Here is a 16,792-nt window from a genome sequence, read left to right as displayed (position 1 = left end):
TGATAATGAACTTTCAAAATACTAATTAGAATGGCAAAACTCTTCCTCAGCCAGGATAAGCTCAGTACCACATTTCCCCCCTAAAGATGAGCATCACGTTGCCCACCTGAGTAAAGAAAAACAGGATCTTGGTGTCACTGGCTTTGTTCTCTGCCCCTCAGGAGGCAAGCAAAGGAAACTCAGACCAGAAGGCTGCCGAAGCATTGGACTGAGCTCTGTGTCACTACCTTTAATATACCTTCAATATTCCCAAATGATTCATTCTTCACCTTTTATAAAATTGTTATAAAGAGATTTTTGGAAAATCAAGAATGTTTTTATAAACTATCAATTGTTGTTGGGCTTTTTGCCTAGTTTTTCCAAGCTTCAATACCATTGAGTTCCTTTGGAAAGAGCCAGTGTGGTCTAATGGTAAATGCACCAGGCTAGAAAGGGGGAGGAGTCCATGAGTAAAGTCCCACCTTAGCCATGAAAGCCAACTGGATGACTTTGGCCAAGTCATTCTCTCACAACCTGACTCACTTCACAGAGTGTTGTTGTAGGGAAATTAGGAGGAGAGAAGTGTATTCAATACATTTGCCATTACCTAGATTGTAGTAGCTGTACACCTTGACTGATCCTGGCTGAATGAAACCAACTTCAAAATGCTTGAGAATCTTAAATTGCAGGCATTCATTCTCAGAGTGGGAGACCTGGGATGGAGAGAGAAAATAATTTGTGGGTGCCAGTTTATCCATGGAGATAATCCCCCCCCCAAAAAACCTCCATCCGAATAACCTCAAGGAAACTGCTTATTCCACATTCCTTAGGTTTGACCCAGTGATTAAAGGACTAAATTCTGCAAATCTGTCCAGGTTTCCCAGAAGAAGGGGTAAACAATGGAAATGGTGAGAGGACCTGCAGGTTGAAATGGTGTCTCAGAAAATATTGGTCAAAAGTTAGAGAATTAACACACGATTCCTGGGGTTTCAAACTCAAGGCCCAGGGGATGGATCCGACCCACAGGGTGCTTAGATCTGGCCCATGTGGCCGCCCTGGCAACAGCAAAGGACCAGCCTGTGGTGCCTCTGCCAGGGAAAATGGAGCTCGAGAGGGCCACCCATGGCCCTCCCCAGCTCCGTTTTCCCTGGCAGAGGTTTGCAGATCGTTGCAGCCAAAAATGGAGCTTGGTAGCCCATTTTTGCTGGCAGAGCACTTGGGCCACTACAGGCATTCCTGACACGAGTGTCCTCGAGCTGGCCACATCCACCCTGGCCCCCTCAAAGTCAAACACAACCTTGATGTGGCCCCTCAATGAAATTGAGCTTGACACACTTGCACTATTCTGTCATGTCTTCTTTCAGATTCATTCATTCATTCATTCATTCATTCATTTATATTCCATGCTTCTTTTTTACTATCCAAAGAGCATTAGGTGACCTAGGCCAGTGGCCCCCAACCTTTTGGGCACCAGGGACCTGTTCCGTGGAGAGAGGTTTTTCTGTGAACCAGAGGGGGGTCTGGTTTCACCTGCTGCCTGTTTTGGCATGGGTTCAAGGAAAGATCCCTTCAGTCTGTCTTAACCAGAAACTGTGAGCCATATGCAGGAACAATTTACAGGTATATCAGAAAATAAGTTCTGGCCAAGGTGTGCTAGTACTGAGATTAATGCAAGTGGAGAAAATCTCTAATCATCAATGCAAGATGTTTTTATCAAGATAACTGCTAGAGATCACAATAATAATCCCACAACTCTGATAGCCAGTTCTAGCATGCTAATTCTCCTTGGGTGTTCCCTGGTTACTTCAGGTGCTGCAGGCCTCAAGGTCAGAACTCGAAGCTTTGGGCGTTTGCTTGGATATCATCATTATTTGGGCACCATCGTCCTATTGCAGCATTTGTCAGGGATGTAGCTCTTTTGTTATCAATTACACCTTCCTATTCCAACCTGCACTCCCCTCCATGCCTTTAACTGGTGAGGTAAGCTATTCATTAACCATATTTATCTCTTTTGGGAAAGTGTTAGAGCTGTGTTCCCAAATAGCTGAACCAACATATATCAGGGTGGGCTTGAGATTTCAAAATGGATGGGGTATACTTGCTCACTCCATGCTTCTCTCTTATACCTGTTTACCATTTATAAGTCAGGCCACCTGACAGATGGCAAGATATGCTGTTCTAAGCATTTGTTTAAGACTGCCCCACCCTGCCCCATGTTAGGAGGAGTGATGTTCTCCCAACAGATGATGCTTAGTGGAAGGGAAGAAATCTACCAAGGACAATGTCATTCACCATCCTCATGATTGTGGCAGAATATGGACTGGTAGCATAATTTAGGCCAGTATATGTTTACTGGCTCAAGGGCTGGTGGCTTGTAATTTATTGCAATCATGGAAAACAGACAGGAGGCAGTACTACATTTATCCAATTATGGATAAATATAGCAGACATGCAGTCTTCGAATATAAGTATCGCATATTACAAGATATGATTATATCTCTTTCTTACTAGGTATATGATCTGTTGCAGTTAACGATGGATTAAGTAGGTTTATTTTGCTGAATATATACCCTATCTTTTTCAGTATAACACTTTTTTGCCTAGCAAACCAAATAACCAACCATGCAACTACTCGAAGAAATTGATTCCATATGTATTTACCTTGTCTAAGTAAATTATAACAGTTCCTTTCTGAGCCATATTATTGTCAATTTCAAACTTGGAGATATATCCATTCACTCCTTTAGAAAGCTAAACAATGAAAGAAAAGAAAGGATGATATTTACTTCAATAGTTGCAGATGATTCAAATACATGGAATTGCAGATGATTGAAGCTATTTGTACTGGTACTGTGTTACATTTATAGCAAAATCTGAAAATATTTTCAAGGTTTCCTGAGAGACTTCGAGACAACCAAAAAGAGTTTTAATATAATTAATTTGTCAAAGAAATTCCAATATCCTTCTTCTAGTCAAATTCACCCTACAATCAATTTCTGGGTCAGTATGGAAATCATTGCTTGTAGTCAACATCTGAGTAGTTTCCTTTTTCCTTTTTTTATTATTTTATAATATATAATACAAAAGTAAAAAGAAAATAGTAGGAAAATAGAGGATGAAAAAGAGAAGGGAAAAGTATGAGGCAAGGGGAAAAAAGAAAGAAAAAGTATTGACTTCCTACTCCCTTTGATGCAGTAATGATAATAACATCAAACCTCAACTTTTTACTTCTGCATAATAATAATATAAACTAGCCATTTTTATAACAACAAACTTATTAATCGGTAAAGCCCAAAATCAAAGTTTCATTTTTTTCTACCACAAGCACAAAGTCCAGAAGTGGTTTCCAAGTAGAAGCAAAAGTAATTATATATTTTTCTTTAATCAAAACAATCAATTTGGCCATCTCTGCTAACTCCATCAGATTTTGCAATTGTTCATCCATTGTAGGAATCAAGGTGTCCTTCCATTTTTGTGTGTAAAGTAATCTTGCTGCCGTCAACATATATAACAACATCAAAGTTTTTTTTAAAAAAGTTTCAAGTCTTTTTCCATTAGACCCAGAAGAAAAAATTCTGGTTTTATCTTTATATTCACTTTAAGAATTTTCTGTATTAGAATATGAATCCTACTCTAATATTTCTTTGCTTTATCACATGTCCACCATAAGTGATAAAATGTCCCTTCTTTACATTTAAATTTCCAACATTCACTTGAAATACCTTATACATTCTGGACAACTTATCTGGTGTTATATACCAACGATATATCATCTTATAAAATTTTTCTTTTAGATTATAATTTAATGTAAATTTTATACCTTTCGTCCACATATTCTCCCATTGTTCCAGCACTACATTATATCCAAATATATATATTGCCCACTGAATCATGCAACATCTGAGTAATCTCCAAGAAAATTAAAATAACTGACTAGATTCACAAAGTTTTGCAGAATCAAGACTTCATTACAAGAGATGCACTTTTCTGATTTTATTAAAAGATAATGCCTTTTATGTGTCATAGAAATAAATTTCAGCATCTTATTGATTCATTTATGGGTAATGAAATTTCATTCATTCTCTCTGCAGTTTAATTATAATACATTCTCTAATTCAGCATCTTCAGTGAACTATAGAAACAGCAACTTCAAGCCCCATCCAAAGCTTGCCTACCCTTGTAAGGTCTTCAACATCAGGGAGAAAACCAGTCAGCGTAGAAACATCAATTATCGTCATTGTAGAATCAACTTCTCCCAAATACCTAAAATCAAGAATGGAGAAAAAAATGACCAAAGATGGATTTCCTAGTTCAGAAATAATTTCCTCTTCATTGCTATGAGGGCAGTGCTCTGTTTTTAAAAATGATTCATCTTGAAGGGGAGAAATCCAACTATTGTCATGTCATATAGGCTGGCACTTAAGCCACCGCAATGTATGTGCTCCTAACTCCCATAACAATTTTCATGGAAGTTTTTGCAAGGTCATGATTTTGGATGAAAACTGAGTCAGAAGCATTAAGGCACAAAATGGAATGTATTTTTGTTCTTTAAATGACAAAACCAAACTGAAGACCTATCATTAGTCTCACTCTATAGTTCTCTTGAGTCCAGCTCAACATCTGATGGATTCATGAACAAGTTTGTGGAATTTTCCCATCAACATGGGATATATTTGCCATTACCGTCTCCTGGGTTATTTTTCTCAACTTCTGAGTCTAGCCTATAGTTGGAGGTTTCCCATTCATGTACTTGCCATCCTGCTGTAGCATATTGCAATTTCTACATCCCTAAATCAATCTAAAGGACCTGCAGTGACTTAAATCCTGCTCTTTGTTTTATCCACCACCAACAAAATGTTACAAATTAGGATGGTGCACAGAAAACAGATCAATATACAGTACAAGCAGAGATAAAGTATAAAGTTGGGAAACGTTTAACTATTTTCTTGTAAAGTAACAAAATTGCTTCACCAAGTTATTACTCTAAATATCCTGTTACAATCCAAAGTTTTCTTTAACATTCAGCATTCTTACCTAGTGCAGATTTTGAGCTTGAGGGCTCCCTTGGCTCCCTTTGCCTGTTTGAAATCTAAAAATTACAAAAGAAAGGGAAAAAAATCAGACTCTGCACAAATTCTTAGCAGTTTTTTAAAAGATGAAAGGTTTGATTGTCCAACTGGCCGTAACATCTCTTTTGAAAACCAATAATTAATCTATTCACTTTTACCCTCTATTTCTATAATTGATTGGTTTTTGAAAGAATTCTTGAAAGAAATCAAATGAATAAGGAATGTTTAACCAAAGAATAATAAATTAAATCCAGACCCAATTTCAGTCGCTGAAGAACTGGTTTCGAGTCATTGCATGACTGCTTCTGCTATTAGGCCTGATATGGGCAATCCCATTGGGGTACCTTGTACTTGCTTATAGATTTTTCCATTGAACTTGAAGTATGTGTTGTGCACAGAAAACACATCTTAGTGCCAAGATGCACAACAACATCAACACCACATTCCTTAGTAGCATTCTTGACAGTCTTAACAATGTACCTTTTTTTTCTGGAGGTGGTAGAACCAGGCAGATATCTCAGGCTCTTACAAAACCTACATATTCTGTCCTAAATAGACACCTCTTACAATTGACTCACCGACCAGAAGGGTACAACATCTGATGCAGACCATTCTGTAGCCAAGATAACTTCTTTTTCATGCACCACAATCCTCTGCCCAGTTGAATCGTTATCATCACAAACAGCTGAACCTGCCATGTTATTATCCCTCTTATTGGGCAGGGACATTACAACTATTATACAGGGATACACTCAAAACAACTTCTTTATGGTCCACTGTGCCAGATTCAACAATTATCCATACTGTCCTCCTGCAGAGTCTTTATGGAAGAGAGGGCAGAGAGCAGGGCAGCCCAATAGAACACACCTGCTGAGTTGGTCACTAATTTCAGCCTGAAGAGCTGACAAGCAAACTCTAGACAAGCAATCTGTCCATGTAAACCAGCAATCTACATACAAATAGGGCAGTATCCAAGCTTAAGAAAAGTACCAGCAGCACAACAAGTGTTGTACTGAACTTATTATATTAAGGTATTGAAAGAATACCATAGCAAGCAGTAAAAATATTAACCTAGTGAGAGTTGCCTTGAACTGCGAGATAAGACGCATAAAAATTTGATAAATAAATGTGGGTTCTGCAAAGGAAAAACGAGATAAACATGTAATAGTGCCTCAGAATCGTACACAGATATAAAACTGGTAAAAAATTGAATCCTGTTGTAAACCTATCAACATGAATTGAAAGCAGCCAAAAATCTCTGGAGTTAATCTCCCTTTCTGGAGTTTCTAAAATTAGGAATGCCATTAGGTCATTTTTCTTTTTTGGCACCTTTTACCTCAAATCTTAAGAGTTGGTGCAACTAGTTAGAACAGTGGAGACTTAGTGGACAACAAGAGGCCTTCTGGCCTATGGCTATTTGACCATCTGTCCAAATCCCAACTGGTTTGTTGACTGCAAGTACTGGATCTCAACTAAGTATGGTTAATAATATTTTCTATTAAATGAGAGACTTTTTATGAATAAATAGCAGAGAAAGCTTGTTCCACATTGAGATTCTGACACTGTGAACACTAAAACTTTAATTCCCACCCCCCACCCCCACCCCCACCCACCGCGCCGAAACTTCATTACGATCTATATTTCTAGGAAACCAAACTTACCTAACTGGACATTTTCAACAGAAACATCAAGATGGAATTTGTTGCAAATATTTGCATCTTCCTGCAATTGTGCATTATAGACCGTCAAAATTGTCATTGTTGCTTTTCCATCACCTGATGCTGACACAGTGAAGTCTTCATTGAGTTTGGTCTGAAAAGCAACCAGGGTTAACATGACCATCAACTGCAGTTCCTTGGCTATTTTGATTTTACTGGATTGTATTTGTTGTAACCTGATATGAGCTAGAGGTGGAATAGATTTCAAAATATAAGAAAGACCCAATCAAATATTTGGATGAAGAAACAACAATATATTGGCAAGGTATCAACAAAATCAAATCATAAAGAAAACTCCTTTCCTGCCACTTTCTGAAGACACAATGAATGTAAAACTAACCAAATTATTGTGCACCAATCTTTGCAATTTCTATGTATGTGTACATTCATAGTAATATAACGTGTATAGTAACTTTAAAGCACCTGAAATCTGTTTTCAGATGCAATGGAGAAGTGATTAAAATGTCCTCTTCTCCCAACAAAGTGGAGGATAAAGCTTCCAATAAAAGGGTATTGGTTATTTAGAAATAATGGTCTCTTAGAGGCCATTGGTGATAACTGGAAGAAAAAGCAGAGCGGATCCAGCTGTAACTGAGAGAAGTGTGCATGCTTCTTAAATCAAGAATTCCTAATGAAAGGAAAAGACTGTAAGAGCCATCGCTATAGAGAAAGTAATACAAGTAGTTCTTGATGTACAACCACAGTTGGACCAGAATTTTGACCTTAAGCGATGCATTCATTAAGTGAGTCATCATGTGACTGGACCCAATATTATGACCCTTTTTACAATAGTTGTTAAGTATATCACTGCAGCCGTTAAGCGAATCTGGTCGCTTCCACTTTAAAACTTTCTCTTAAGGTGTAATCCAGTAGCTGTATCACTATTGCAAACGTTAACAAGCGTTAACAAGCACTTTCCCTAATAGCTTCCTCCTCCTGCCCTCAGGTGCCATTTTCTGCATTTTAAATCGGAGTTAGTGTTACTTGCAATTTTTTCCTTTTTTTTCCTGATTTGCTCTGTCTGCAATCAAAGTAAAGATGTTAAAAGTCCCCCCATTTATTTTCAGCAGATTTTGGTCGCGGCTTCTAGGTCCGCTTTAGCGGAGTCATCCCTGGTCGGAGCAGCTTGACAGGCTTCAATAGGGAGCCCACACCCTTCGCGCCCCAGGATTTCTCCTAGCACACTTGGGGGGCTCTACCTCCGCCTGTTGGCTCCTCTCTCTCCCCTTTGCCCAGGGAGAGAGTTCCAAGCCTCCAGACAGCTGTTTTTTGGCTGTTCTGGGGCTTTTACGGAACCGGGGATCGGGCGCTCGTAAAAGAGCATCTTCGAGGCTCGCGGAGCCAACCGGAAGTCCTCGTGCCGCGGGTTTTTGCGGGTGGTTTGTCGGCCTTCTTTGGTCCCAAGCCGGTGGCCTTTGGCACTGGTTTGGAGAAACATTCGGCAGCCCGATGTCCTTCCTTCCCACATTTGAAACAGGTGAAGGGCTTTGATTTCGGTTTGAATTCCGCTCTCCCCTCGGCCATCTTAGGTGCTTCTTTACGGTGAAAGGAGGATGACGGGTCTCCTGCATGCCCCCCTCGGAGTCAGCTTCAGGCCAGCTCAATCTCCACATCCTCAGCTACTATATACCAACTCTGCAAATCTTCGGGGACTCCCCGGCCTCTACAGTCCTTGTATATCTCTTCATTCAGCCCATCTTTGAAGCTCTCCAGTAGAGCCGCTTCTGACCACCCTGTCATGTAGGGTGCCAGCTCGCGAGATCCTTGGGTATACTCTGCCACTGATCTCCGGCATTGCTGTATGCCCTTCATTCTGAGTCTCGCCTTCCATTCAGCTAGGTGGTCTTCAAACCACCTCCTAAGAGCCCCCATGAACTGGTTGTAGTTTCTCAGCAAGGGGGAGTTATTATTGTGGAGGACCACCATCCAGTCAGCGGCTGCTCCCTCTAAGACGTTCGTGACGCATCTCACTCGAGTGGCATCTGATAAGTAGTCCTCCCCTCAGTCCTGCATGTGGTTCCACACTTGGGTCAAAAAAACCCCCAAGGTCTTCAGATTCCCATCATATTTCCGGTTGGGGGGGAATCTTTGGTTCTTACGTCTGCGGGGGGGGGCCTGCAAGGCTGGGGGTCCCTGGCCTGCTGCATCCCTCACTTGAGCTCCAGAAGCCTGAGATGTTCCTTTCTCAGCTTCCTCATCCTCTCCCCCACAGGCTGTTTCTTCCGGCTCCCCCCTGGGACCATCTCCTCCCTTCTCCACAGGGAACCCATAAAACTCACGGCTTTTCCAGCTTTCTTCGATATCACGGAGGAGTTGCAACGCCTGTGCCAACATGAGGCTTTCCTTTTGCTCTTGCAGCCACACTGCCTCTCTCTTACGGCAGTGGTTCTCAACCTTCCTAATGCAGTTTAATACAGTTTTAACCCTTTAATACAGTTCCTCATGTTGTGGTGACCCCCAACTAGGGGTGGGTTCTAATTTTTTTTACTACCGGTTCTGTGGGCGTGGCTTATTTTGTGGGCGTGGCTTGGAGGTCATGTGACTGGGTAGGCATGGCTAGCTGGTCATGTGACCGGATGGCCATGGCTATGTGTATAGGGACTACTCAGAGGGCTGAAAAAAGTCATTTCTGACAGGTCCTCGCACTTTTGACCGGTCCTCACACTTATGACCATCCTCACATTTATGCCCATGCAGCATTCTTAACAACTGTGTCACTCATTTCACAACTGCTTCTCTTCACCATGGTGACAAGATAGGGCAAAAACGTAAAATGTGAGGACAGTCGTAAGTTCGAGGACTGGTCAAAAGTGCGAGGACCAGTCAAAAATAACTTTTTCAGTCCTCTGAGTAGTCCATATGCACAAAAGGACTACCCAGAGGGCTGAAAAAAGTGATTTCTGACAGGTCCTTGCACTTTTGACCGGTCTTCGCACTTATGACTGGTCATCATTTATGCCCATTGTAGCATTCTTAACAACCATGTCACTCATTTCACAACTGCTTCTCTTCACCATGGTGACAAGATAGGGCAAAAACGTAAAATGTGAGGACAGTCGTAAGTTCGAGGACTGGTCAAAAGTGTGAGGACCAGTCAGAAATAACTTTTTCAGCCCTCTGAGTAGTCCATATGCATAAAAGGATACAGCAATAGAGAGAGAGATGAAGGAAGGGAAGGGAAATTAGAGTAGGAGTGAGGGTAAGAGAGGGAGGAAGAGAGGAGGAGAAGGAGAAAGGAAGAGGAAGTAGGGAGGAGAAGAGAGGGGGAGGAAGAGAAAGTAAGAAGGAAAGAAAAGAGAGAGGTGGTAGGTTTGAGGAGAAAGATTGCTGTACAATAAAAAAGATGAAAGGGAAGAAAGCCAACCCCAAACAAATATAAAGATATTAAGATAAAGAATGAATTGTTAAACTTTAAAGAATGAAAGAGAACAAATATGAATAAATAACAATAATTAGAAACACACATACAAACATACAATGTATTTTCTTTGAACAGAGTATTTGGCCGGTTCACAAATTTAAACAGTGTTTAGTCATTTCAATTAAATTTACAATTTCTATATTTCCTTTTTGCCATATTTATTCCTCATCTATTTTTGTAAAAAACCAATATTACCCTTCATCCTCATCTCTAATCTTAATCAAATTCAATTTTTCCCTTCTATTCTATATTATACCCCTTCCCATTGTCATCTATTTTTATATCCATCCTCACATTGGTTAATTATGTAATATTACAGTTGTTTAATATAAATTCAACATTTTAATATAAATCAATTAGTTATATAACTACCTTTTTTGTATATTAATCAATATGAACATGAATATTCCAATTATTTCCATGCAATCCAATTTCTTACAAATCAATTAATTATATTTACCAATAATAATAAACCAAATAATTTCCCCCATATATTCCTCCAAACCACAACTTAACCATTTCTGCTCTCAGAAATACACAACTAATAGTATCTCAATTATTACAATTCCCTAGTTAAATAGAGCTTTTTTTGTTTTGTGTTTTAAAATCTTGAACTCTCCTCTTTTTCCCTAAATTTCCCATTGTTTGCACCTACCTTTTTTGGTGAGGAAAAAGAAAAGAAATCTGCCTGCCTAATTTTCCAACCTTGCAGCAACAGCAAAGCAGTTTCAGTTTCGTTTTTCAGCATAGCTAGGGGAAAAAAAATTGCTCCAGCACTCTTTGCAAACAAGCAGCAGAGCCCTGAGCAAAACAGCTGAGAGCAAATCAGCTGAGAGCTGGGAGCCGATCTAATCAAGGGCTAATTAGCCTATGCTGAAGGTCCGCGGGCCAATAAAATTACAAAAAAACACCGAACCATTTGTTAAATTGCTGACTCGCCCGCCCCTCACCCACCACTATTTATTGGCAATAAATAGTGGTGTGGAGGGGCGGGGCACCAGCAGAATCCCACCACTGGCTATAGGGCGGCCCTTTGAAGCCCCGCGGCAAGAATTTGAACAGGTTTTTTTTCCTCTAGCCATCAGCTGGGACTCAGGAGGCAGCAATAGATTGGGAGTGGGCGGGGTAAGCGAACGGCCAGTGATCCAACAGAGCAGAGAGTGAGGGTGAGTGAAGGGGTGGGGGGGACGAGAGAGGGCTTTGGCGACCCCTGTGAAATGGCCGTTCGACCCCCAAAGGGGTCGTGACCCCCAGGTTGAGAACCGCTGCTCTTATGGGGTCTGGAGCTGGTTACTCCCTGGGGGGTCTCCCCCCAGTCCGACATCCTTCCTACTCCTTTCGACCATCTGGCTTCCTCAGGCTCCTCTCTCAGCCAGAGTTTTTCCAACCATTTGGCAGCCTCTTTCTCTGCTTGAAGTGAAGGTATCGTAGAACCCGATGCTCCCATCTGTTCTTCTTCACCTTCCTGGTCTGACATGATCTGGATTTCAGTCCCCTCGGTGGTTATCCGGGATGACTGGAGTGAGTTTCAGCTTAATGTCAGGTGTGCTTCCTTCAAAGTCCAGGAAAGAATAAGCCAAACTCCATTATTTATAGAGTAATGTACTTTTACTAGAAAATGAAGTGAACGCAATCAAGGAAAAGCTGAAACTAAAGCAATAGGCGCGAAAATTGCATATAGAAAGCATCCCCTCCCACTGTCCATCATCAATCACCCAATCCAAAGGTCTTCCAGAGGTCAGGTGGAAGCACATCTGGCATCGTCATCAATCAGGAATACGATGACGGTTGACCCGATAGCCACTTCGGAGATTAGGTTTCGTTTCTTCAAAAATCCTCCAGCACGCTTCCCCCCCCACATGCTCTCTAATTCTCTCCCACCCGTTTCTTATGGCAGCCAAAGCAGTAAAGGCGGAGTGTTCTGTCCCCGTCTCCACACACACATACACAAACAGCCAGCCGAGGGTTAAGGAAGCACTTGGCACACACAGTTTGTTATCAGAAACTTGGCAGCAATACGAGGACTGACTGCCAAGTGCTTTTACTTCAAGAAACGGGAGTATCCCTTCACCAGATAAACAGCAATACACACAGTTTGCAAATAGTCCAGTTCAAAACAAGAAACCTTCGGCAGATTTAGGCGTTGTTCAAAGTGACTAGCCAGAGTTAGTTTTTGTCCGTCACAGAGTCTTAAATAGCCACCACACTCTCTTATATAGTCTCTGGGGTGTGGTCCAGTGACTCAGCTTAATCCCTGGCACGCCTCCTCAACTGCTGCAACCGTTTATCACGCCTTCGTTGGCGTGGATCCAGGAATGACAGATCGCCTCCATCGCTATCATCGGAGACACCTGGCTCCTGGCTAATCTTCTCTTCCTCGGCCGGCACCTAAGGCATTGCCAGAGAGGAGGGGCCTGGAGAGGGAGGCCTGGCCGACTCCTCTCCTTTATGTTCGGAGCCTTCTTCCTCCGATAAGATAGGCTCGGAGGACGGAGCCACAACAGCGGAGGCTGACAGTGGGTGTATCTAGGCGCACCCACTATAATTCGCGCAGCTGCATTCTGGACCAACTGTAGTCTCCGAACACTTTTCAAGGGTAGCCCCATGTAGAGCACATTGCAATAATCCAACCGTGAGGTGACAAGGGCATGAGTGACTGTGAGGAGAGCCTCCTGATCCAAGTAGGGTCGCAATTGGTGCACCAGACGAAACCTGTGCAAAAGTTCCCCTAGCTGTCAGATGTTGTTGCAGTCTCACCTGTGAGTCTAGAAGGACACCCAAATTGTGAGCCCATTCTGAGAGGGGCACTTTCTCACCCACCAGAATCAAGGATGGACAATCGACATAGTCTTTAGGGGGCAATACCCAGAGCCATTTGGTCTTGTGTGGGTTAAGTCTGAGCCTGTTGACTCCCATCCAGATCCTCACAGCCTCCAGGCACTGGCACATCACATCTACTGCCTCACTGAACTGATGGGGGGTGGAGATATACAGCTGGGTATCATCAGCATATTGCTGATATCCCACCCTGTGTCGTCGGATGATTTCACCCAGTGGTTTCATGTAGATGTTAAATAGGAAGGGAGAGAGGACCAAGCCCTGAGGCACCCCGCAGATGAGAGGCCTACGGGTCGACCTCTGTCCTCCTACCAGCACTGACTATGATCGACCAGAGAGATAGGAGGCGAACCACCGCAATACGGTGCCTCCCACTCCTAGCTCCCTTAGTCGCCCCAGAAGGATACCATGGTCAATGATATCGAAAGCTGCTGAGAGGTCAAGTAGCACCAAGATAGAGGAATGACCCCTGTCTCAGGCTCGCCAGAAATCATCCATCAGCGTGACCAAGGCAGTTTCCATGCTATAGCCAGGTCTGAAACCGGACTGAAAATGGTCCAGATAATCGATTTCATCCAATGACCACAGGAGCTGAAATGCCACCATCTTCTCTACAACCTTTCCCACAAAGGGTAGGTTGGAGACTGGACAAAAGTTTTTTAATTTTGCTGGGTCCAGGGAAGGTTTCTTGAGGAGGGGCCTTACAACTGCTTCCTTCAAGGGCTGTGGGAAGGACCCCTCCCTCAAGGACGCGTTAACTAAAGCCTGGAGCCAGCCTCCTGTCATCTCCCTGCTGGCTGAAACCAGCCAGGAGGGGCACGGGTCCAACAAACAAGTGGAGGAACTCATCGCCCCTACAGCCTTGTCCACTTCCTCAGGAGTCACTGTCTCAAACTCCTCCCACACAATAGGACTAAGACCCGCCCCTGTCATCTCGGTCGGTATTGCCCAATCAGAGTCCAGGTCCATCCAAATCTGAGCGATTTTATCCAACAGAAACTGTACAAATTCCTCAGCTCTACCCTGCAAGGGCTCCTCCGTTCCCCCAACCTTAAGGAGGGAGCGAGTTACCCTAAATAGGGCGGTTGGGCGAGAATCAGCGGATGCAATAAGTGCGGAAAAATGTGAACATTTTGCTGCCCGTATCGCCACTAAGTAAGTCCTAACAAAGGCTCTCAAAAGTGTTCAGTCAGATTCGTCGCTCTAGACGTCTCTTCTGGTGCTTCATCTCCCAGAGCTCCTCAGTAAACCAGAGAGCTTTCCTGGATCCGCTGCCATTGAGAGGTTGCAAAGGCGCAATCCGGTCCAATGCCCCAGATGCCGCCTTATGCCAGGCAGCCACTAGGGTCTCGGCCGGACTGTGGACAAGAGAGTCAGGGTCCATTAGGTGTCTGGGGCGGAACCACTTAATCAGCTCTGCCTCCCTGCAATGGAGGAGTGGCATCTTAAAGTCCAGCCTCAACGGTCTGACAACGACAAGGGCGAGACCTCTATACCTCTTAATTCCAGATCATATCTCCACTGCCCCGAGAGAAATACCAGGTCGAGTGTGTTTCCCCCCTCATGGGTCAGACCCTGAACTACTTGGGTCAGGTCCATGGTTGTCATGGAAGCCATGAACTCCTGAGCCTCATCTGAGGATTCGCCAAGTGATGGTAGGTTGAAGTCCCCCAGTACCATAAGTCTGGGGAACTCCACCACCAACCCGGCTACTGCCTCTAGCAGCAGAGGCAGGGCTGTTGTCATGCAGCTGGGAGGCAGGTACGTCAACAACAAGCCCAACTGAACCCTTGAGTCCAACCTCAAGAGGAGAGACTCACACCCAACAATCTCCGGGGCAGGGATCCTGCGAGGACAAAGGCTCTTCCGGACAATAGCTGCCACTCCTCCACCCCTTCTCTGGAGTCGCTGCTGATGCAATATCTGAAACCCATCTGGGCACATCTCTGAGAGGGGAACCCTCCCCCCTGGCCCAGCCAGGTCTCAGTTATGCATGCCAGGTCGGCCCCCTCCTCCAGGATTAAGTCCTGAATGAGGGGGGGGGGTTATTGAGTCTGTCATTTGTATCTCAATAACTATCTGGTTCGGCACAGCAACCAAACAGTACAGGACAGACTTCAACAGATAGAACAACAGAAAAAACAATCACAACCAGCCTTCCTTCCATTGAGGATCTGTATATTGCACGAACAAGAAAAAGGGCTGAGAAAATATCTACAGACCTCTCACATCCTGGACATAAACTGTTTCAACTTCTTCCCTAAAGACGCCTCTATAGATCAGTGGCTGCACCATCCCTGGAGGTTTTAAAGATGTGATTGGGCAGCTATTTGTCTGGAATGTTATAGGGTCTCCTGCTTGATAAGGGGGATTGGATTAGGTGACCTCCAAGATCCCTTACAACTCTGTTATTCTGAATTCTCTGAAAGAGGGACTGGAAACACAATGACTTCAAACTGATGACACATTTAACTCAGCCTTACAGCTCAGATTGCTCATCTCCTACAGGTTCTGATTTTCTACTATTCTCCTTTTATTTGTATATTATTATTATTATTAAATATTAATAATTAATTAATATTAAATATTAACATTATTACTTACTATATTTATAGGAAACACAATCCTATGGCAACACATTTATCAGTTTATGTATACGTGCAACTTTCAATATTATTTGCATCCTGGATATTAAATAGTGCTGTTATCCTATAGTAATATTCTTGGAGTCGAACATTTGTGTTATAGTTTTATTAGATAGTGTTTACTGATTGGACATTTTACTTCTTGTTTTCAAATAACAGATTACAAGTACCAGAAACTAGCAGATCACTACTTGCAATACTAATGGCAGCTAGCCTGATATCACATATTTGTTATACTCAGTCTTTAGTATGGATTATTTTTGAAGGGAATCATCTGCACTCACTTCCTAGTGGTTGGCAATTATTTTCACATCTGTTTGTAACCATTGTTCTCCAATCTTCTGTTCCCAAACTTCATTATGAAAAGTCAAACTGAAAAGCGCCCAGCCCATACACTGTTGTTAACCTTGTTCTCATTAGCTGAGACTTAGCCATAAGGTCCCAGGCTGGGTTGCTGTGCAGAGATGTACTTGAATGGCTTCTATTGCTGTGGTTTTGAAATGGCTGGTTTATACAGATTAACAAAGTTGGAAGGGACCTTGTAGGTCATCTAGTCCAACCCCCCTGCCCAAGCAGACCCTACAACATTTTTGACAGATAGCAGTCCAGTCTCTTCTTGAAAGCCTCCAGTGATGAAGCCCCCACAACTTCTGAAGGCAAGCTGTTTCATTAGTTGATTGTTCTCACTGTCAGAAAATTTCTCCTTACTTCCAGGTTGAATCTCTTCTTGATCAGTTTCCATCCATTATTCCTTGTCTGGCCTTCAGGTACTTTGGAAAATAGCTTGACCCCCTCCTCTCTGTGGCAGCCCCTCAAATATTGGAACACTGCTATCATGTCTCCCCTGGTCCTTCTCTTCACTAGACTAGCCATGCCCAGTTCATGTAACCGTTCTTCATATGTTTTAGTCTCCAGTCCTCTAATCATTCTGGTTGCTCTTCTCTGCACTTGTTCTAGAGTCTCAACATCTTTTCTATAGTGTGGTGACCAAAACTGGATGCAGTACTCTAGGTGTGGTCTTACTAAGGCTTTATAGAGTGGTATTAGTACCTCACTTGATCTTGATTGTATCCATCTGTTAATGCAATTTAGGATTGAAATTGCTCATTTGGCTGCCGCTGC

At 42.8% G+C, this 16,792-nt stretch overlaps 1 protein-coding gene across 1 annotated transcript in view; it reads right to left on the bottom strand.

Annotated features, from left to right (window-relative positions):
* Positions 1–16,792, bottom strand: part of LOC117656646 (A.superbus venom factor 1-like) — a 109,019-nt gene that overhangs the window by 12,337 nt on the left and 79,890 nt on the right. Inside the window, exons 21-25 of the mRNA XM_087886535.1 lie at positions 6,710–6,860; positions 5,014–5,068; positions 4,155–4,242; positions 2,641–2,730; positions 587–692 (exon numbers count right to left, since the gene is read on the bottom strand). Coding sequence (XP_087742661.1) covers positions 587–692; positions 2,641–2,730; positions 4,155–4,242; positions 5,014–5,068; positions 6,710–6,860 — 490 coding nt within the window. The remainder of the gene's footprint in view (positions 1–586; positions 693–2,640; positions 2,731–4,154; positions 4,243–5,013; positions 5,069–6,709; positions 6,861–16,792) is intronic.

Source organism: Pantherophis guttatus, chromosome 2, assembly GCF_059756535.1.
Source record: "Pantherophis guttatus breed Tessera chromosome 2, ASM5975653v1, whole genome shotgun sequence".
In the NCBI taxonomy this organism is placed as follows: Eukaryota; Metazoa; Chordata; class Lepidosauria; order Squamata; family Colubridae; genus Pantherophis; species Pantherophis guttatus.
The sequence above is the reverse complement of the archived record's forward strand: the minus strand, read 5'-3'. Positions and strand labels throughout refer to the sequence as shown.